General features: G+C 49.3%; 1 protein-coding gene across 3 annotated transcripts in view; it reads right to left on the reverse strand.

Moving 5' to 3' along the window:
* Window positions 1–686: 686 nt before the first annotated feature.
* Window positions 687–23115, reverse strand: part of PITPNB (phosphatidylinositol transfer protein beta) — a 61768-nt gene continuing 39339 nt past the window's right edge. Inside the window, exons 9-12 of one of the 3 annotated variants that reach the window (XM_051826658.2) lie at window positions 8238–8348; window positions 6279–6401; window positions 3456–3541; window positions 687–2520 (exon numbers count right to left, since the gene is read on the reverse strand). In XM_051826658.2, coding sequence (XP_051682618.1) covers window positions 3494–3541; window positions 6279–6401; window positions 8238–8348 — 282 coding nt within the window. In that variant the 3' untranslated portion in view covers window positions 687–2520; window positions 3456–3493. The remainder of the gene's footprint in view (window positions 2521–3455; window positions 3542–6278; window positions 6402–8237; window positions 8349–23115) is intronic. The other 2 variants (XM_070065778.1, XM_051826657.2) reach the window with 2 other exon arrangements.

Below are 23115 nucleotides of genomic sequence, written 5' to 3' on the forward strand. Positions count from 1 at the left end.
GTGGAGAGCAGACCGGCAGCACGCGGTCCTCGCAGGGGGGAGGTGAACCAGCCCTGAGCCCAAACGCCTCAATCCTCTACTGGCCGGAACTGAAAAGGAACTTCCTAACACTTAAGGATTTTCCGTATTTTATTTGTTTAAAACCGATTTTCAGAAAGCCAAGAATCATAGTATGTAATACTTTTTCAGTTACTGTTCCAGTGCTTTTTAAAAAAGATGTCATTTATTTGAAAGGCAGAGTTACCAGGATGGGGGTGTGGGGGGAAGAGAGAGAGCACTCCCATCCCCTGATGGCCCCAACGGCCAGGGCTGGGGCAGGCTGAAGCCAGGAGCCTGGGACTCCATCCAGGTCTCCCACCTTGGTGGCAGGAGTCCAGGCACCTGGGCCACCTTCCACTGCCCTCCCCGGAGCAGCAGCGGGGAGCTGGATCCGAAGTGGAGCAGCTGGGACTTGAATGGTGCTCACGTGGGATGCCGGCGTTGCAGGCTGCACTTAGTTTTGAAATCCAGAGTTATTTTAGAAACCCAAGGTAGCAACTTAGTGTCGCACAGGCGCACGGCGAGGGCGAGGAGAGGACAGAGCCTTTCTGTGGCTCCCTTTCCCAGAGCGGTGGGAAAGCTGGGCGCAGCGCTCCACGGCGCCTCAGGCGGATGCGGCATCAGGAACAAGCACTCAGCACACAAGGGGCATTTCTGTGAAATTTATTTTCTGTTTAAATTTCATTTACTTTGTTTTACTGTAATTTACACAAGAGACTGCCAAGTAAACTAGGTATTTTACGTTCACCACACATTCCCTCAAGTCTCCACAGTTGTTAGGAAAACATTAGAATCCATGTGCCGGGCTCTCGTTCGCATGTGCGCCCAGGCTCCCAATGATCCTACAGACGCCAGTGAGAGTTAAGTTCATGATAAGGAGAGGACTAGACTCTTCATTTCACAAAACCAGCAATGACCTCCCTCGCGCAAACCTCTGCAGATGACTATGTGCTGACGGAACCCATCTTACATCAGTGCCCAGAGAGCAGGCCTGGGGCTTCATCCTGAGTACACGGAGGATGTGAAGTGCGGCGGCCTTCCTGGAGGAGGACAACAGGGTCCTTGTCTGACTCCCAGCTGTCACTCCAGGGGGACACAGGCCGGGCAAGGAGGCTGGCTGCCAGCGGGATCTGACTGCAGGGTGTGGTGTGTCTCAGGAGGCACGGGAGGTTACAGAAGACAGTTTGTGACCTGAAGGCTTCAACATCATCATTCGACTCAAGATTCCAGGGCTGACAGGAGAAAAACTGAACCCGGACAGAGAAAGCTGATACAAATCTTACCTAGGCACTGCGCCTGCCTTAAAAAAAATAAAAATGCGAAGAGTGGCAGTGGCTTCCAGTGAGCATTCTCAGGCCGCCTGCGCAGGGTCTGTTCCACGCCGTCCTATGTGAGAGCACAGCCCCAGGCTGGAGGTGCACGGCCCATGGGGGCCTCCCAACCCCAGGCAGGCAGGCCCCACGCCGTGGCTGGAAGCGGGCTTCAGCACACTGCATCCCGTGAGGGCCCCGAGCACCTGCAGGGCTTCCACGCAGCTCCGGAGAAGAGACACTACAGGGACGAGCCCCCCTCCCGCGCTCTACGGCCGACTTTCCTACAGGGCCTACGATACCATTAAGATGAATTTTCTCATCGATTTCTTTGCTTGCCTAGCAGGAACCTACAAACTGTCTAGTGTTTATTATAAATCACAAACCATCATCTCCATTTTTTGCTAGGTTTGGTGTAGAAAAATACTTGAAATGTAAAATACAAAATCCAATAAAAACCGGGCATTTTTTTTTTAAAAGGACTTTCCCCTTAGGGAAAACAAGTAAAAACTGGCCTGTAACTTTACTCCTCACTTAATAGGCTTTGTCAAATTTGGCTGTAAGTTAATGACCATCCAGAAATAAATAGTTATAAATACATTCAGAGTTTATAGTCTAGACTCATTGGAATACCAAAAAATTTCAAAGATATTTTCCTGTGGGAGTCTGCTGATTATGGGATTAAAATAAAAATTTATAGGATACTCATTTTAAGAACAGAAAAGTAAGAAAAGGCTATATATATTGGTCCACAACTTGACATTTATGAAACATACCAGCTAGTATTACATTGCAGTCAATCTGTCCATTAATGGTATTACTCTGATAATTATTATTAAAATCTGTTCCAGGTATATATATTGAAAATATTTTCTCTTGCATTCTCGCGGAAGATAGGTACAGTACTTTGGAGACGCTGGGCTAATCCCTCAGTATTCTGTATGTACATATACACAAGTGCGTGCCTGTGGTCTGTAGCTCTACATGCGTCCTATAGACAGCTACAGACACACGCACACACACATATATACACACGTGGCTGGGGACCTGTGCGTGTGCCAACATCACCAGCCCACGTCTGGCAGACGCCGACACTGCGAGACTCTGGTCAGATTCCTCTTCACTCGTCACTGGCTGCACTTGTTCCCCTCACTTGACCTTGATTGCGTAACTGTAAGAAAAGTGAAAGGCGATGCAGAAGACGTTATTCCACAGCAAGGGACAGAAATGTTAGACAGCAGCTTGTCCCACACATTCTTCAGGAAAAAAAATTCAATGCAGCAAAACTTTTGGCAGAGAATGTTCCCTAACTACTGCATCTTAAAAATTTCATCTGTTCGAAAAAATTCTGGTCTCACTAATGGTATCACGTGTTGTTTCATTGGAGGGAAAATACATTAGAAGCAGAATCACAGGAACTCAGGCAAACTTAACAAAAATAACAACAAACTTAAAGAAAAAAATGTAAATGAACACTGAATTTAAGGAGCAGGCTTTGGAGGCATCCTCAGCTCTTCATTCTTGCGGGGTCCAGCCAGCGCTCTCCGTGGGCGAACACTTCACTGTGGTCGTGCCCAGGGACTAAAGCGCTCACGGAGGGAGGCAGGCAGGGTCAGGGCATGTCGGAGCTCAACACTTACAAGTGCCGACAGTACGCTGTCCCGGTCTTTGCTCACTCACACTGCTTCCAAAGGGGACACAGGGTCTGATGCTCTTTTCCTCCCCTCGTGGAAAATCTGTCAGCTGGGCATACAATGTGTGATAAAGCAGACCACAGGCATGCTTCATACTGTGAATTACAGGGTAAAGCCAACTGCAAAGACAGCTGACGAGCAAATGAAGACTTTCTGGTGCACAGAACACGTGCGCTGCTGTGAGCTGCAGAGGCTGGCCTGCGGGCCGGGTGAGGGGCAGCTGTTGACACCGAGAACTGCCTCGGGATCACCGCAGTCAACCTGCCCCACGGCTGACACCCTTACAGAACAGGAACTCAAGTACTCACTGTCGGCTTCTCAAAACACAACCACATTTAACAGACAGAGCCTCTGCCCAGGAAGTTCGCTGCCCATCACCTTTCACACATTCTTCCCCCAGGTCTTCACTTACACAGTGTGATTCTGTCTCTGACCCTACAGGGGACTCATCTAGACATCAGCAGCCGACGTGCCTCGGACGGAGCCCTTCTTACGCATCTAAACGCAAAATAAAACCGTGAGCTGCTGAAATCAGACTCTAAATAGGGGTTAGTAAGCAGGAGAAGGAAAACAAGGGCTCTAGGAGAGAACACGAAGTGGCGGCTACCTGCTCATAACACATTCCCACTCAGAGCTGAATTCTGAGGTCTCTCTGGTCATCCTGGTTTACAGCCCATCTTATAAAAGGCTCCCCTTGCACAGCACGGTCAACGTGTGCATTTTTGAATCCAAGAAACGAAAGGCTGTGGACTGATGACCTGAGGTTATGGAAGGCCAACAGGTCAATGCACTGCGTGGCTGTGTGTGAGCCCATGCCCAGTGGTCTGGTCCCTGTCTTCACAATCCTAGACAGGAAGCCATGCATGCGTGGCCACTCCTCTGCTTCCCAAGACCAGGGCTTCTGGGCAGTTCACTGAAGAGAGGGGGACTGGGTAGCACAGGAGCAGTACACAGGACACAAGGAAGCACACAGATGCATTGGAGAGAACAGGCACTCACAGCAGCTACAGAGACAAAAACTCAAGGAGAAAATCAATAAGCACACAAATGCAATGAAGACATTCCAAAACCCAACACCCCGCCCCTCGCCCCACACCAGGTGAGAACAAACAGGGCTAAGGTTACTCACAGAGCTCATGCAGGGAGGAGCCCAGCCCCAGCAGCTTTGGTGGGAAGATGGGCCAGGGCCATCTATCCTTCTGTCCAGGACCAAAACCCATTTGAAAGGAACCCGGTTTTTAACATATTTGTGAAGTAAGAGCATCACAACGCAGAGGGGCTTCTGAGAGTGCTCAGCCCCTGGGGAGGGAGGCACGTATGGCCTGCAGGCCTGGAGATGCTCACAGGGCAACTGGGAGGGCTCCAAGCAGCCGCATGGCAATGCCACAGGGAGCCAAGAGCAAAGAACTTAAACAGCACCCAACGCTAAGGAGACCAGCACTGAACGCTGAGGTCTGTCTTCACATGTCTCTGAAACATTCCACGATGAAACTGCTCCAAGGCTGTGTCCTGCTGACCATCCCACAGCCAGGTATCAGAAGACTGACAATTTGCGAGGGAAGCCAGGGGGAAGAGGCGGCCCCAGCCAGGGAGACCTACTCTCATCACCCAGTCAGCGCTGACGACTCTCCTTCCTCTGACAGTTCTTCAGCATAAAAATCAGAACCAATGAGACTTTCTAGACAACTTGCCACAACAGAAATAACCCTGTTTCCTGTCTCTCTGCACTGGGAGCCTGGCATGAAGAGCGGACTCACATGCTGCTCTCTCCCGTGCAGGACCCCTGCTGCTGGAGCAGGAGGCAGGCTGCAGGCTGCAGGGAAGGGGTCGGGCTCGGGGCCGCGGGGCGTCTGCCTGGAGTCGGAGAGGGACTGGACTCTCGCACACGGGACAACAGAAGTGGGAGAGAAGCATGGAAGGAAAGGCAGAAGTGCCCAGGGCCGGCTCTTTAGCTCACGTGTAGGCGAAGCCCCTCATGCCCTACTCTACTCTTTAAATATTTCATCAGGGACTGGCCTAAAAATAAGGGGGCCCGGGGGAGGTTTTAATCACCCTACTCCTAAGATCTAGATAGAACTCAGAGTCCTATCATTAGTCTCAGAAGTTGGGACCAAGGAGGCTTCTACTGGCTGACCTAGAAACCAAAACCCAATTTATAATGTTTTCTCGATAGGAAAGTATGTTCCAAATTCCAAACAATCAAGTTAAAAATTTTTGGAACAAAATCCATTCATAAGTTGGAGTCTGCCTGTAGTTTACTTTTTGTGTAAGATAAGGTTAAAACATTTTATTGCCTTATAAAGAAAATATGTCCCAGGCCCTCTCAGAACATTTGTATAAAGCTAATTAGAAGCAGGCCCGCCGTAATCACCAAACGTAAGCAATTTTAAACACAGATTCTTCAGGATGCGATGTGCCAGGGAACCCGACTTGCTGCCATTCTCCTGTGACTGAGCCAGCCTTGCACGCAGCGTCCATCGCACACTCCGCACCTGCGGGGCTTCCAGACCCGGCCTGCTGGCGGGACTCGGGATGACTGCATGGAAACCACGGCGGGCCCTGGACATTCCTTGGTTTGTTTCCCCCACGGGGCCTCACTGCCAACTGCAGACAAGCGTGGTCCAGAGCAAAACCAAAACCAGACGCACGCAGGAGGAAGCCAGGGAAGAATTCATCCCCGAGAGAGAGAAGGCACCCACTGGCGGCAGGGCCTGCTCACTGGCGAGGGAGGCGAGGTGCTGGGGGAAGACCTGGCACCGACACAGGGTGCGCTGGCCGCCTGCCTGACAACCACCTGACTCTGCCTGAAGCCTCTCAGGAAATGACGACTCACCGCTGGCAGAGGGAGGACGCCCGTCTGCGGTGAGCCCCCAGCCCTACCTTCTCTAGGCGAGGGAGCAGTGCCGACACTAACACTGCGGCTGGGACACAACCTGAGTGCCTGGAAAGCAGTGCCGTGCGGGCGCCATCAGAGGACTGACGCAGAGCAGAACCCAGAGCCACCAGACCCCTTACAGGCTACAAGCTCCAGATTGGGGGCGCTCTCCGATACCTTCATCAGAGATGCCCATGACAGAGAAACGAGGACAAGGGAGGGGCTGTCAGTGTCCCGGAGAATCCAGAGAGGAAGGAATGGCCGAGCACCCTCTTCCTAATCCAAAGTCTACACTTCCAAGCACATGCAAAGTTTCAGAAAAGAGGAAATGAAAGAAGCCTCATAGAATGCAAGTCTTACTGTTTCTAGTTCTTTTTGAGTTTCATCTTCCATTCTCCTAATGTCTTCCATTGTCAGATCAATCCACTTGTCAATCCAACAAAAAAGCTGGCGATGAAAGTTTGTAAATATCCTTTTTTCTTGCTTTTAAAAACAAAGGAGAAAAGTAGCATAAGCTGGCAAAACCCCAAGATTAACGACAATTCAACCTTACATGCCATGATTGACCCACAACATTCACACAGACTTGTTATGAGAAGACTGCTCCCAATCGACTAGCGGCAAGCTTAATTCCAGGCTGTTACTCTGAATAGCAAAGTGAGAAGAAACATTTCTCTCAGGAATGGCAAGGAATCTCTCCTGGCAAAGGTGTCACGATCTAGCAGAACCGGGGAAAAGGAAAGCGTGCTGTGCACAGCTCGATCCAGCCAACTCCCGCTGCACCTGATGTACTTTCAGCTTGTTCTAAATGTCGACGAGCAAAGGCCGACCGCACTTCTTCTGCTTTGAGACCATCACTGCCATGCCTCGCTTCTCTGCCATTCAAAGGAAAACCACGAGGCGGCACACAGCACTGCACTCAGGGAGCCCTGCGTTCTTTATGATACAGATGCTTCACACACTGAGAACTTCTGTAAACTCTACGAATGCTTCAAGATTTACTTATTTATTTTGAAAGAGTTACAGAGAGGAGGGACAGAGAGAGATCTTCTACCCACAGGTTCATGCCCCAGATGGCCCAACAGACAGCACTGGGCGAGGTCTCTCACATGGGTGACAGGGGCCAATCACTTGGGTCATCTGCTGCTGCTTCTCCCAGGCCATTAACAGGAAGCTTGATTGGAAGTGGAACAGCCGGGACACGAACCTGCACCCATATGGGATGCTGGCGTCACAGACAGCAGCTTTACCCGCTACGCCACGGCACCGGCCTGTCTATGAGATGTTTCTATGCTGTATGTTGCTGCCATTATATATCTACAACCATGCATACAATTAGAAGTTTTAGTTTCTGAATTATTTAAGTTTAAACTTTCCCAAGAAGATAGAAAACTGACAGAACCATGAGTATTTTTGGATGGTTCTTGACTTTTTCCACCCCATGAATAGAAGGGACTTCAACTATGAGGGGCTTCAAAAAGTACATGAACAATTCGCATTATTTTTTAACTCCATTTTCCAGGAATTGTGCAGACATGTGGATTGATCAGCTATTACCATGATCCAGGTGGAAGGAAGGAAAGCAGTGTTTACACAGTGCCTGCAATGGGCCGCCTGTACGCAGGCCCAAGACTGATTACAGTTTCCAGCACTGTGAGGTCCTTCGCTTTCCAACGTGACAGCAGCTGCAATTTCAAAGCAGGAAGGCGATGGTGAAACACAGACATGACGAGTCATGGGACTGGGCGATGCAACGGGGCGTCCTCATCAGGATAATGGAATAAACACGCACACTACGGGAGAAGTCCATTCCAGGGACACCTGCCGCATTCCATGGGTATTTGTACAACGGCAAGTCCTCTTCCTGGATGTGACTGCCCACGTCATTTTCACTTTCACAAAGACAACAATTAGGAGCTGGACCCTCGGGAGTGCCCATTCTCAGGGAGGACCGCTAAAGTGCAAGGTACGTGGGTGGCTCTCGAGAGGTGTGGGCTCCAGCTGAGCAGGGGCAGGACACCACGTTCCCGGGGGGACCTGTCGTACGTGCAAATGGCTCTCTGCAGAAAGGCTGGGCACGGGACCAGGAAAGCACAATTCAAAACGCTGCTCTGCTCGTCCCCCAAGACAGCCCTGAAAGCCTCCCTTGCATCTGCCTCCGCTGCTCCTGGGGATGAAGGGCAGGGCAGAAATGCATGAGGCGGGGCCACTAATGCTCACGCCTGAAAGACGGAGAACGCAGTACCAGAGAATGGCTCCGTAACGGAGACCTCAGGTCTCCACCGAAACGTCAGTCCCCACACTCTGAACAGGCGTTACCTTCTGAATGAAGTTCTCTACTTTGCTTTGCAGCCCCCACCACTTGAACTTGATGGTCACCAGCTTATAGGCACACATCTGAGGACAGTCAGGCTTGTTTGCCAGCTCCTTCTAGAAGAAAATGGAAAAGGGAAAACTGTGACTGAAACATGTATGCTTCGATTACAATGGACGGTTGTGGGACAACATCAAAGCCGTTCACGGAGAACATCACAATCTCTTCTGCGTTTAACTTGGCTATCTGGGAACGCAAAATCACTGTAGCCAAAGCGGCACTGCTCCCCTGCTGCGAGCCCTCCTTCCACAAAGCAAGACACCGCTCAGCTGAGTTTGACAGGTGCACTGCTCTACCTCAGATTCACGTGATTCAGTTTTCTTATTAAGTATCAAGTTCTACTCACACATCGATAATGCCATCATTGCACTCCTACCATGAGGGTGTGGTGGGGCACAATGAAAAACGATGAGGAATCTTAGTTGTCTTCTGTAGCTTCAAACACTTGCAGAGTGGAGTGGCACTGCTTATTATATTAACTGAGGTGTTTCGACAGAAGAGAGAGATAAAAAGTGAGGGAGCCACAACACTGATCTCATTATCAAGCATTCGAAGGACATCCTTTACATACAGACTTCTAATGTCCTGGCTCCTAACTGCACCAGTCTTAGCTGTTGTGGCCATTTGGGGAGTGAACCCACAGGGTGGAAAATCGTCTCTCTCTTGTTCTGCCTTTTAAAAAATCTCAAAGACAGAGAATGAAGAGACAAAATATAATGTCTGCAACTGTTTAAGGCAGCAAAAAAGCTGCATCCTAGGATGTCACCCTATGTTCAGAGTGCAAAAATTTACTCTATTTTTATAGGTAGCCAATTTTTGTTTTCAAGAAAATGCATGACTATTCTTCCCACCATCACCATGTTCCACACCTCCAAGCTCTTTCTGCCCTGTATCTCTTTTTTTTTCTTTTTAAAGATTGAAAGTCGGCATTACATAGAAAGGGGGGGGGGGAGGGGGAGGAAGGCAGGGAGGAAGAAAAAGAGGGAGAGGGAGAGGGAGAGGGAGAGAAAGAAATTAGCCGCAATGGCCGGAGCTGTGCCCACCCGGAGCCAGGAGCTTCTTCCACATCTCCCATGCAGGTGCAGAGGCCCAAGGAGTTGGGCCATCTTCTACTGCTTTCACAGGCCACAGCAGAGAGCTGGATTGTATGTGGAGCAGCCAGAACTCAAACTAGGGACCATACGGGATGCTGGCACTGTAGGAGGCGGCTTTACCCACGATGCCACAGCGCTGGTCCCCAGCCGGCAAAAGGGAGGAAGGGAGAGAAAGGCCTGTGCAGAGTGAGTGGGTCTGGCCAAGCGTCAGCAACTGCAGACCACAGGTGGAGTTCACTGCTCTGTTCTTCCAGACCCAGACCCTCAAGGGCTGACCCAGAGCAGAGCAGGCCTGCGGCAGCAGGCACACACATTTCCCCACAAGGGAGGGGCGCACCAAAGGGGAGCAGAGAGGAACTGCAGGTACGTTGTGGGGAAGGGCCATTCTGTGAACCCATTTATTTGACAGGTAGAGTTACAGACAGTGAGAGGGAGAGACAGAATGAGCGGTCCTGGGGCCGGTGCTGTGGTTCACATGGTTAATCCTCCGCCTGCGGCGCCGGCATCCCATATGGGCGCCGGGTTCTAGTCCCGGTTGCTCCTCTTCCTGTCCAGCTCTCTGCTGTGGCCCGAGAGGGCAGTGGAGGATGCCCAAGTACTTGGGCCCTGCACCCAGGTGGGAGACCAGGAAGAAACACCTGGCTCCTTGCTTCGGATCGGTGCAGCACCGGCATTAGTGGCCATCTGGGGGGTGAACCAATGGAAGGAACACCTTTCTCTCTGTCTCTCTAACTCTACTTGTCAAGTAAAAAAAAATCTAAAAAAAAAAAAAAAAAAAAAAATGAAAGCGAGGTCCTCCATCTGCTGGTTCACTTCCCAAATGGCCACAACAGCCAGAACTTGGCTGATCTGAAGCTGGGAGCCAGGAGCCTCCCTCTCTCTGGATCTCCTACGTGGCTGCAGGGGCCCAAGCACTTGGGCCATCCTCTGCTTTCCCAGGCCAGCAACAGAGCTGGATTGGAAGAGGAGCAGCCAGGACTAGAACCGGTGCCCTCTGTAGGCAGAGGATGAACCTACTGTGCCACAGCGCAGGTCCCTGTTCTGTGAACCCTGAGCCCCGACAGCAGTGTTTCTAACATTCTGATTTTATAAAAAAACAAGGACAAAGATAAAACTGTCACCCTAGGACCACTGTGAGGACCACATAAGACAGAGCACTCAAGGGCTTAATGTGCGTTCATTCCCTCTCTCCCTTACCCTGTAAGAGTCGCTTTTGCCACTTCGAGTCTGCACAGTGTTAAGCAAACCCCTCTAACAGTGAGTGGCTGTGCACAACGCTCTGGGCCGCACACCACAGGGCCAGTCGCATGCTGCCACCCCGCTTCCTGCCGGATACACTCATTCGCAATTCCATTTCAGAACGCTGTGCGAGAGTGACGATCCCTCCCATTCAGAGCCTCAATTCAAAACCTGATGTACTTCTAGGTCTTCCTCCAAAACCTCAGGATTATTCCTCATCAGCCCCCACTTCCCCTCAACGGTCTATGATGCCCAGATAAGTGAGCCCGAGGGCTCCCCTCCATGAGAAAGTCCACATTGCTTTATTCATGGGCCTGAAAGTTCCATGGAGTCCCACGTGATTAATTAACCTTTCCCAAGAGAGGTCTGTCCTGAAGCAACACTGCACCTTCTGAATGACCTGGCTCCTTGGTTAAGCCCATGAGGTAACACTAGTAAGCATTCAATAAACATATTACAGTGCCGTGTCCTTCTGCAAGTGAGCTCTAGTCAGCAGACGTTAGCTAGTTCAGCTGCACTTTTCCATTCGGCACCCCGTGAAGCAGTACCAATGTAAGAACTCAGCACGCGTGTGTGCGCATGCGCCCCTCACCTCACACCTGATGAGGAAGATGGACTAGCAAGCAGTGAGGAGACCCCGTTTACCCCTGCGTCTGTGCTAGGTGTGGTCAGATGACGTCCGAGCAGCTCATGGACCAGTGCACAATATCCGGTGGTGGACCCTAAATTCAATCCATCTACAGCAGCCTAATGTTTGAGTGATCATTTTGCATGGCCTGTGTATGCTGTTATAAATATCCACATGGCCCTTGGCAGAAAAAAGTTCCTGACACTCATACAAATAATAGTGAAAAAACATCTCTGCCCTTGGTGCCCTTGTGCCAAAAATTTTTTCCAGAAGGGAGACCCTTTGCTGCGGAGGCTGTAGCCCCGAGCTACAATCCTGTAAATACACTGCCACCACAACTCCTTCATCTGCAGGCCCCTGGCACCACGCAGGGCTACTATGTCCAGCAGTGGTCACCCAGCCTTCCACTGGACAGCGCTAGCTTCTGAGGCCCCGTTTTACTGAAATAACAAGGTTGGTCTTCATAGATACATTCTTCAATAGACAATGATCCAATGCTGAGGTACTAATCCAGAGTGCTACCAAAAACCCTCCAGAAAGTGGGTTTACAACCCTGAACTTGCAGGACAGGCCTGCCCAGCAGCAGAGCTACTAGGCAGGTGGGAGGGGAACGCGGCTGCTCCCATTATGCAAGCTGCCACGGCAGGATCCTAGCCCTGTGCCTGACAGGAAGGGCTGGACTCCAGCAGAGCTCTCTCCATCTTCCACTGAGGTGAATCTAAAGGCAGGGAGGGGCGAGTGAGCTTCGCGTTAGCTGTCGGCTGCAGGTGGTACAGACGTGCAAGGTGCTAGGCTGCGGATGTAAAAGGACAAAATGTCCTTTCTGTCTAACGGCTTGTCTTAAAACTTCCTACTGTTCGGTGTCTTACACTATGCTATGCCTGGGCTTTACCTAAACATTAACACACAAAACCACAAGCCCTGCAGCACCACTGGATAACCCTCACACACCTTCCAGATCAAACCCCGGGCAGTCCTGGGAGTTACACTGCCGAGACCTTCCTGCTGGAACCGAGTCACTGGACACCTTGTTCTGAATGCGAACCCCAGGCAGTCCCGAGTGGAACACTGACTTTTTGGAGTTCTCCAACAATCTTATGAAACAGCAGGATAAAGCATGGTTCTAATTAAAGGAGTAGGCGCAATGTAATACAAACATGTCTCTTCCAGACATGGGTCTCACGTACAGAATGACACACGTGACTAACAGTTAACCAGGTTTGCTTCTCATTCTTCCTGGTGACTGCCAAGCTGCTCACATCAACTAAGTCAACACTGGTAGTCTATAAAGTAACACTAGTTTAGAAAATTTATTTTTAAAAATGGAGTTCTTCAGGCTCACCTCTCTAAAAGGTACATTCAGTCTTCCTCTTTTCCCTCTGATTCACAACTGATTTCATTAAAATGCCTTCTAGGGAAGGGCACAAGAATCAGCTGAAAACCAGAAAAGTGAACAGCTGGCTGTTTTGATTTCCAGGCCCAATTCTGCACTGCACCAACTCCTCCAGGGTGAGTCACACAAGGGACGGTACAGACACAGAACCTCAAACACGCCCAGGAGGCGGCCGAGGACACTCAGGCTATTCCCTGTTTTTCTTCCATTATTATTAGTAGTAGTATCTACATGATATTAATAATATATACATGATATTCAAGATGTCATCTAATCCTAAAACTGGGAGTCATCTCAATCTGAACAAGTCTTCAAACTGGTGGTTAAGTTAGGAACGTCATCTTTAGTTTTCCACGCTTAGTGAGGAAACAGATAATAGGCATACAGACTAGATGTGAAAGCAAAGCCTAAAAGGAACCCTTCAGTGCCATCCCTCTGGGGTGCAATGTGGTACCTCATAGCATCTACCACACCCCCTTTAACCTGGGAATCCACTCTCAGAAACGCATCCTATTCAGCAGGTGAGGAAATCACACTGTGGATTAATTTATAACAGCAAAAGCCTAGGCTCATTAATGATCAACATCAGCGCCCACTTAAGCAGAGTGGTGAAACAGCTCATGGGCCTTCTCGGCAACCAGGGCATCGTGCACACTCATGAACAGGCAACAACATGGCGGCGGCAGGGAACTGGAATCCACATAAACAGTATCTGTGTATGGAATAAACATCTGTTAACAAAATACATGAATCAGGAAATACACGAGAGAGTAGTAATTAAATGGTAAAAAAATCTAATATTTTATTTTCTGATGGGTACAACTCCTTATTTTCAAAACTAATACATAACATTTTATTATAATCAGGGAAGAAAAAAAAAGCTACTGCTTAAAAGACTTGAAAAAAAGTTTGGGCCCTCAGCCAAATGTTTTAGGACAAAGACTTACATTGTCCTAAATTATCTGGGTACCATTTCAAAACTTTTTTGACTAAAACAATCTAAATGTTTTTCTGCTTCTTTTCTCTTTGATGTTTAATAGATCAAAGCTAAACAAAAGTAAACAAAGTCAAGCTAACAGCTGAATCACGATCTTTATTATAGATAACCTTAGTCCAATCCACATTCAGTTTTTCTCAAAAGCAATCACAGGGAATATATGCAAAGGGCATCACCATCGACTCATCAGGCTATCAGAAACCTCCCGAAGAATGTGCTTCCTCAACGCATGCAGAGTCTCAACAGGCTGTCTGGGACCCCCGTTCAGAGAACGTTCTAGGACCCACAGGAGCTCCGGTTTGGCCAGCTCCCAGGAGGGCCACAGCCCGGGTTGGGACAAAGCTTTTCTTTGGTCTTAACACAGATCTCTTCTGATCCTTTCCTTTTTGTAGAGTAAAAGGTAACCACAAAACAAAGTCAAAATCTACTGTAAGATTTTACACACATAACTCCAATCTAGCCCAAATTTGGTACCATCTCATCTAAAGCAAAATGGTTAATGATTATATGTTTCTTAAGAGTAAATAAAATTATTGGGCTATTAAAGGAGTTTATGTAGACTAAAGCATGGAAATATAAAAAGACTTTTTTAAAAAAGAATGTAAAGACTGGTTAGTTACAAAAAGCAATCAAAATTCTCTAAGTTGTGGGTTGACGGAGGAACCCCAAATCATGGCCCATCACTGCATAATTTAAACTTCATCTGTAACGCAACAAGCACTAGTTAGTTGTGAAATGTTTCCAAAATTGTATTTAAATAGTTTGTATATTCACTGAATTCCTAACATTTCATGTTTCTAACTATAAATGTAACTCCCAAACTCAAATCCTGTTTCCAATTTAACAAGACGTATTGGGTTACTCTAAGGTATGTGGACAAGGCCCGAGGGGGAGTAATGTATACTGCAGCCACACAACATAACTAACTAAACAAAACGCAGTGTGTTTGACTGGAATGGGGAGCAATCAGTCCACGATACCCACAAGAAACCAGCTTCTTGAATCTGTGACAAACAAATATATACAAATGTGAAAGAGGATTGAACAAAGGACTCCAAAAGCACTCTGGAAACTCACTTTCTAGAAATGTTCTCTCACGGCCTTTTGAGATGATCTCAACGTTACAGACTTTCCAATTTAAGAACATGTTAGGGAGAGCGGGCATTGAGCCTAGCCATTAAGAGTCTATCCATGTCCCACACCGGAGCGCCCATGTTCAATTCCTGGTTCAGGTTCTGCTCCTGACAAGTGCAGCTCCTGGGAGGCAGTGATGATACCTAAGTAACTGGGCCCCTGCCACCCACACAGGAGACACGCACTGCGTTCTCTGCCACTGCGGACCAGCAGATGGAGTGCGCTCGCTCGCTCACATAAACAAAAAAAGGAACAGAGCTGAGATGGAGACAGAATAGGTATATGCTGCGTTTAATCAAAGATAACACAGCAGGTTCTAGAGGCTCACACACCCTTCATATGCTGATTTTCAATTTAAGCAATCTGAATGCTCAATTTCAGCTGTTGATTCTGTAAGATAAGTTTCCAACCAGATTTCCCTAAGAAAGTTAAAAATAAATGTGCTGCTGGGGCTGCTGCCAGCGTGCGTTTCAGTCAATACCAACACAGGGCTACACAACATACATGAATGATGTGCACCGCAATTTAAAGCCAACCACCCACCTCAGGCCCTCTTCAACCGAGAGCCCTGCTCTCATTTTTGTGTAGGTAGCCATGGGTCAAGATGTGCCGTGGACATGAGGGCAAGTCCAACATCAGATTTTCATCTGGTTTAAGACAGTTAACATATCCAGCCAGTCCTGAGCACCTACTCTGAGCCAGCCTCTGCGCCAGCACTTCCACACACAGCGAGCAGGCAGCCAGGCAGCCAGGCAGCGGAGAAGAGGGACAGACCACTGCCCTGACAGAGGCACCAAGTGCTGTGAAAAACCGTTGTCCACACTCCTCCAAACGAGTATTCTGCACAGCTTATACCCACCCCACCCCTCCCCCTTTGTAAAGCATGCAGGACTGTGGGGCTGGCATTGTGGCACACTGGGTTAAGCTACTGCACGTGATACCAGCATCCCATGTCACAGCGTCGGTTCGAGTCCTGGCTCCCAATTCGGCTCCTTGCTAATGTGCACAGGAAGGACCAGAAGACTGTGGAAGTGCTGGGGTCCCTGCCACCTGTGTAGGACACCAAGCTGGAGTTCCTGACTCCTGGCCGGCTCAGCCTGGGCTATTGTAGCCATTTGAGGAGCGAACCAGCAGGTGAAAGGGCTCTCCCTCTGTCTCTCTCTTGCCACCTCTGCCTTTAAAATAATAATCAGAGGCTGGTGTTGTGGTGCAGATTAAGCAGCATTCCCTATGAGCACTGGCTGGAGTCTGGGCTTCTTCACTTATAAGCCAGTTCCCTGCTAACGAGCCTGGGAAAGCAGCAGAAGACGGCCCAAGTATTTGGGACCCCTGCTACCTATGTGAGAGACACGGATGAAGCTCCTGGCATAAATATGTATTTTAATAACTGAATTAAAAATCCAGTTGCTAGGGCCAGCACTGTGGTGTAGTGGGTAAAGCCGCTGCCTGTAGTGCCAGCATCCCATATGGGCGCTGGTTCTAGTTCCAGCTGAGCCACTTCCAATCCAGCTCTCTGCTATGGCCTGGGAAAGCAGCAGAAGACGGCCAAAGCCCTTGGGCTCCTGTACCCTCATGAGAGACCCGGGAGAAGCACCTGGCTTCAAATCGGCTCAGCTCCGGCCATTGTGGCCAATAGGCGAGTCAACCAGCAGTTGGAAGCTCTCGCTCTCTCTGCTTCTCCTTCTCTCTCTGTGTAACTCTTTCAAATAAAATAAATAATCTTAAAAAAAAATCTAGTTGTCAAAGGACTCAAAAAAGGAAAAACAAAAGCAGCTATGTTTAAAGGTCTGCCTTGTCACATGTGCTCTGAAACCTGCTCTAACCGGAACCCAGTGATTGCGCCTCTGGGTTACCACTGGGAGGTTTCAGAAGTGCGATTACAGGGCGGGAGCTGTCGACTGCCTTCCGTCCTCCCGAGCCTCAGCGCCATGCCCTTACAAGACACAAGAGCGCACCCTCAGTCTTTCTACCAAGGTGACCACCAATAAAGCACACTGCCCTCCGGCCCCGTGAGATGCTGGTCACTCTCCTGACAGTCTATCTGACATTTCCATGGCTAGATTTCAACGTCTCTCTTATCACCTGCTTATATTCCTTAACTTAGGCCACCAACAACCAAGGCTGCATCACCCTTTTATAGATTAGGGTAAAAAGAACAAGGTACCACGGTAATAAGGCAGGCAGCCAAACACGGCGACCTCCGCTGGTGTGGAGGGTCCAGGGCGACGTGCAGAGTCTACGGCTCAGTCTATGGCTTAGGACAAACCTGAAGGCCCTGCTAGAGCTGCTAGAGCTTCTGCTCAGACCAGAGTGGCAAGCGGGACCACACCTTTGTGATGAGAGAAAGCACATGCATGAAGACGACACATGAACATCACTTCTACATCAACTCCATCCTGACCCTTCTGCATGCCAGCCTTCAGAGTGCGGGCTGAAGTTCTGGAGACATGGAGACAGATGCTTTGGCAAAGCCTCTACAAAGACCTTTCAAGGCCCAATTCTTAATAAGGAAATAGATGTAGACACAGAAGCTCAAGTCTTCAATAGGTGTCTGACTTAAATTTGAAGAAAGAATACAAGGGCTTGCCACAGGATAAACCGGAAATCATAACCTTCAAAGGTAGGGCTTCAATTTGATAAACAACTGCATCTCACCCAGATCAGAACAAGGCCAACTGGAAACCTAGAAGAAATCCACGTGGGCAATGTTTTTGATAAGCCATCAGAACAGGCAGTCCTGTCTACACAGAGAGCACACACCCACACCTGAAACCACAAATGGAGCACGCACACAATGCACACGTGTGCATGCAGCGCTACAGGGAAGCAAGACATTTGCGTCCACCAGAAATGGACAAGGGGCTGGAGATGGGGCACAGAGGGCAAAGCCCCCACCTGCAGCGCTGGTATCCCATGTGGGTGCTGCTTCCAGTCCCCGCTGCTCCCCTTCTTTTTATATATATACATATATATATATATATATATTCTTTTTTTTCGACAGGCAGAGTGGACAGTGAGAGACAGAGAGAAAGGTCTTCCTTTTGCCGTTGGTTCACCCCGCAACGGCTGCTGCGGCCGGTGCACCACGCTGATCCGAAGCCAGGAGTCAGGTGCTTCTCCTGGTCTCCCATGGGTGCAGGGCCCAAGCACTTGGGCCATCCTCCAATGCACTCCCAGGCCACAGCAGAGAGCTGGACTGGAAGAGGAGCGACCGGGACAGAACCCGGTGTGCCGGCGCTGCAGGCGGAGGATTAGCTTATTGAGCCGCGGCACCGGCCTGCTCCACTTCTGATCCAGCTCCCTGCTATGTCCTGGGAAAGCAGTAGAAGATGGCCCAAGTCCTTGGGCCCCTGCACCCGCGGACCTGGAAGGAGCTTCTGTCTCCTGGCTTTGGATCAGCCCAGCTCTGGCCGATGTGGCTATTTGGGAAGTGAACCAGCAGATGGAAGACACCCCCTACCACTCCGCCTCTCTGTAACTTTCAAATAAATAAATATTTAAAAAAAAAAAAAAGAAATGAACAATTTTGCTTTGAAGCAAAAATTTTCATTAGGTTATAATTTGTACTCTTGGGGTCGGTAATGTGGTTTAGTAGGTAAAGCCACTGCCTGTGATGCCAGTATCCCATATGGGCACCGGTTCTAGTCCTGGTGCTTCACTTCTGATCCAGCTCCCTGTTCATGTGCCTGGGAAAGCAGCAGATGGTCTAAGTGCCCCTGTGGGAAACCAGGAAGAGGCCCTTGGCTTTGGTCTGGCCCAGCCCTGGCTGTCGCAGGCATCTGAGACGTGAACCAGTGGATGGAAGATCTCTGACTCTCCCTCTCTCTGTAAATCTGCCTTTCAAATACATCTTCTCACACACACACACACACACACACACACACTCCTATTACTATGCACACAGTTACTTAATCAATTGGTGAACTCAAAGTAATAAAACATGTGCTCAGATTTTTAAAAAATCTTTCTTCATGGGGCTGGCACTGTGGCGCCACAGGTTAACGCCCTGGCCTGAAGTGCCGGCATCTCATGTGGGTGCCGGTTCAAGACCCAGCTGCTCCACTTCCCATCCAGCTCTCTGCTAAGGTCTGGGAAAGCAGTGGAAGATGGCCCAAGTCCTTGGGCCCCTGCAGCCACATAGGAAACCTGGAAGAAGCTCCTGGCTCCTGCCTTCGGATCGGCACAGCTCCGGCTGTTGTGGCCAATTGGGAAGTGAACCACTGGATGGAAGACCTCTTTCTTTCTCTCTCTGCCTCTCCTTCTCTCTGTGTATAACTCTGAATAAATGAAATAAATGAATAAATCTTTAAAAAAAACTTTCTTCATAGGAAAAATGAAGTCTACATCTGGGTTTGTTGTTTTTTGAAAAATAAAAGGTGTGTATTATATAGTAGGCTAGACAAATGGTATGGGATCTAACTAATGTGGAATATATGACAATCTGTTCCCAACAAAGCCTACCTTCCCTGCTGTCAAAGGCTTTCTAGACTGTGTGGCCCTCTGCTTTACAGCTGCCCAAGTCAGCCATAAATACCTAACCACGAGGGCCAGGGCCGGGAAAGGCAGGAGGTGGTTAACCACCACCAGGCACCAGGATGAGGGTAGGGAGTAACGATGTCTCATAAGGGTGAAATACAGCTCTCGTCAATGCCAGAGTGTTGAAAGGGAACAACTTGGTTTTCAAAGACAAAAACATGCTGACAATTGTTGCTCCCCCTCTTCGTGGAGGAACGACACAGGACCCTGCGCTGTTCTTTTGTCTGCTCGGCCCTCCCCGGGTTTGCTGCTGGTTCTTCCCGGGTTGGCTACTGTCCCTTCCACCTCCGTGGAAGGGCGGTTCCCCCTGCCACATTCCCCACTTCCGCGGGGGAGCGGCACACCGCCGGCCGGCTCTCTCGGGGGCTGCACAGTTGTTACTTCAGATAGATGTTCCCCTTAGATGTTCCTGGTGCATGCTGTCTCTCTCCTCCTTTATAGTCCTCTTCCACCAATCCCAACTCTGCTACCCACACGCCGAGTACGCTGCTCTCCTCCAATCAGGAGCAGGTCCTACAGTTTATTGGTTGAACTGGAGGCAGCTGCGTAGAAGCTGTTTCTCCCTTCTCAGCGCCATATTGTGGGAGAGCAGATGCATAGAATAAGTCTTAATTCCAGTAACTTAGTCTAGTCCGAGTTGCTCCCCACAGACAATGACGAGAGCTAACATTCACTGTGCACCGTCTCTGTACTGGAAACCTAACGTTCATGGCTTTACTCAGGCAGGCATTCGGTACAGCTGCTGAGCCACCAGCTGGGGCAGCTGCACCCCATCCCAGAGGGCCGAGGTCTGCGTGCTGGCTCTGCTCTCCATTCCAGCTTCCTGCTTCCTGCTCCAGCAGCGTTGGTTCAAAGACTTGGGGTCCCTCCTACCAACAGAGACACAGGGTGAAGTCTCGGCTGTGGTGGGCATTTGGGGAGTGAACCGTTGGGTATGAGATCTCTAATCTGTCTCTCTGCCTTTCAAATAAATAAGAACTTAAAAAACAAAAACAGATTTTCCAACTTTGAGGTGGTAACAAACACCACTCCCATTTCAAAGATGGGGAAACCCAAGCTCAGAGCTCTCTTGACCCTCTGGTCAAGTCCATCCATGCCACAGTTGTGCAGATTCCCAATGGACACGTAATACACTTCCCTCAGTGCCCGTCAAGGGGGTGTGTTCCCCCACTGTTATACAACGTATTGTGTAACAGAAATGGTCAAATTCTGGACAATACCAGACACACACAGAGTGTCACACAATGGTCATGGTTCAGGAGGGCATGGAAAGTACAGAGTGGTGACCAGGACTCTCTGCTACGTCTCCACGCCTTACATACTTGTGACTAGCACTGGATCCAGCGCTCCAGAAACGGCAGACATCATGCTGTTCTCCCTACAACCATCATTTGTGTTTCTCTGGCCAAGTTCCTCATTCAGAAAATGAAGCAGCTGTACTCATCCCACAGGAAGGCTGTGAGACGTGACCTGTGAACGTGACCTGCTATGGTCCCCGTGCTAAGGAGATTGCTCTCTCCTATCCAGTCCAGTGCAACAAGCGAGGGCAGTGCACTCTGGGAGCGACTGCACACAGGCTTCTCACCAGGCTCATCTGATCTGCACTTGGCCTTGAATGCAGAGTGTAGTTTACTGGCGAACGAGCACCATTCTGCTGAAAGGCACGGGGTGGCTGGCTGAGGGCTCGAGAGGCTGGGGAGCCACCAGGCAGCACTCACTGTGCATTCTTCCATACAACCATGGCGAGGCATGTCCAGAGCAGGGTTTCCTTTTCCTTCTCGCTTATCATGTATTTTCTATCTATTACTTCCTCCCATTTCTGAAGTACAGTCATCCTCCCCCGGTGCTACTGACAAAGAGGGCCTGCCCAACGTCTTTACAGAAGCTGCCCAGAAGATCCAGGCCACAGGCTCCTACTTTCCTGTGTCGTAGTCAACTCCTTCCGCCTCTTCTTGCAGCTGGAAGCAGACGGTTCATTACTCTTGTTTATCCCCTCACTACTTCTGAGATCACAGGGACGCACTGAAAACCAGTAACTCAATTTTGAGGTGGAGCAGCCTCCACCATCACCTGGCTGAAGTAAAAACCAACAGGCCAGTGAGTGGAAAGGTTTCCCGTTAGCCAGCAGTCCACCATCATTAATGTTTAACACAGAAAAACCAGGCGGGGAAAGACTGCCACTACGCTACCCACAAAAGTGTAAAATTTGTATTATTTCTAAAAACCTACTCCGAAATTTTTAAGTAAATGTTAATCAATAGTAAAAGAAAAGGTTTGTTTAAAAAGGTCAAAACAACAATCCAATACATTCCAAGTTCCTGACCAATTGGCAATCGGAGAGAAACCACTTCAGGTGCCTCTTATAAACTCAGTCAGGAGTTCTCACAGGAGAGATTTGAGCGCATGCCGAAGAATGGCCCACCATACGACACAGCGATTCTTTTAGAGCGTATACTTGGAAAACTGATGATCTGAAGAAAAATCACTGTTTATTTCACCCACGAGTCTCAATGCCCGGCTCTTTTACTCTTTTACTCCCTGTGGAAGTCCCACGGGCTAGACAGCTGGCACTCAAGGGAGCAGCCACCTGGCTGCTGCTCTCACTACAAGACCCAGGGCCAGCTCAAATCTCAAAGACTCTTACCTTTGGAACCAGGAATGTGAAAAGGGTGAGTCCATTTTTCAAATCCGTTACTGGATGATGCATACTGAGTTTATTCGTGTAATAGGCAAGTAACATCTATCACTTTCTGAGTGTTAAGCATGTTTCCTTTTTTAGATTAATTCATTTTTTAAAGTTTTTTTTTTTTGAAAGGCAGAATTAGAGAGGCAGAGACAGAGAAGGTCTTCCATCTGCTGGTTCACTCCCCAAATGGCTATAATGAATGGGGCTGGGCCAGGCCGAAGCCAGAAGCCTCTTCCGGGTCTCCCAAGCACTTGGGCCATCCTCTGTTGCTTTCCCAGGTGCATTAGCAGGGAGCTGGATCAGAAGTGGAGCAGTTGGGAATCGAACAAGTGCCATATGGGATGCCAACACTGCAGGCTGGGGCTTTAAACTGCTGTGTCACAGCACCGGCCCCTAAGATTTATTTATTTCAAAGTGAGAGAGAGAGAGAGAGACAGACACACAGACACACAGACACACACACACACACACAGAATGAGAGCTCTTTAATCTGCTGGTTCACTTCACAGATGGCTGCAACAGCCAGTGCCAGGCCAGGCCAAAGCCAGGAGCCTACAGTTTCATTCAGGTCTCCCACTTGGGTGGCAGTGGCCCAGACACTTGGGTCATCCTCTGCTGCTTTCCCAGGCCATTAGCAGGGAGCTGGATCAGAAGTGGAGCAGCGAGGACATAAGCCAGCGCCCACATGGGATGCTGGCATCGCAGGCGGCAGCTCTACCTGCTATGTCACAAGGCCAGCTCCTCTGGTATTAAGTTTAAAAGTTTGCAGTCATAGTTGTTAAATTCGAAGAATTTTCAACTGATCTCTCTCCAAAGAACGAGAGTGAAAATAAGATACTATGAATAACTCCTTCTAAAACACAGTCACAAGATGGTCATAAGCAGTCTGACACCCATGGAGAACCACTCAGCAACAGGCATCCTCCACCTGCAAGCAACAACCAGTGCCAAGACATCATCAACGGATGGCCTGTGACTGGCTACGGCACCAGCAGACTGTGGGGGAAAATCTGTTCTGGGCAGGTTTAGGTCTCTCTGACCCTCCTCTTCTGTCGAAACAGCTGTAATAACTTGCCATCAACATACTAAGCCTCCATGAAGAGTCTGTCCTTTAGC

The sequence above is a fragment of the Oryctolagus cuniculus genome, chromosome 21 (genome assembly GCF_964237555.1).
Source record: "Oryctolagus cuniculus chromosome 21, mOryCun1.1, whole genome shotgun sequence".
Lineage (NCBI taxonomy): Eukaryota > Metazoa > Chordata > Mammalia > Lagomorpha > Leporidae > Oryctolagus > Oryctolagus cuniculus.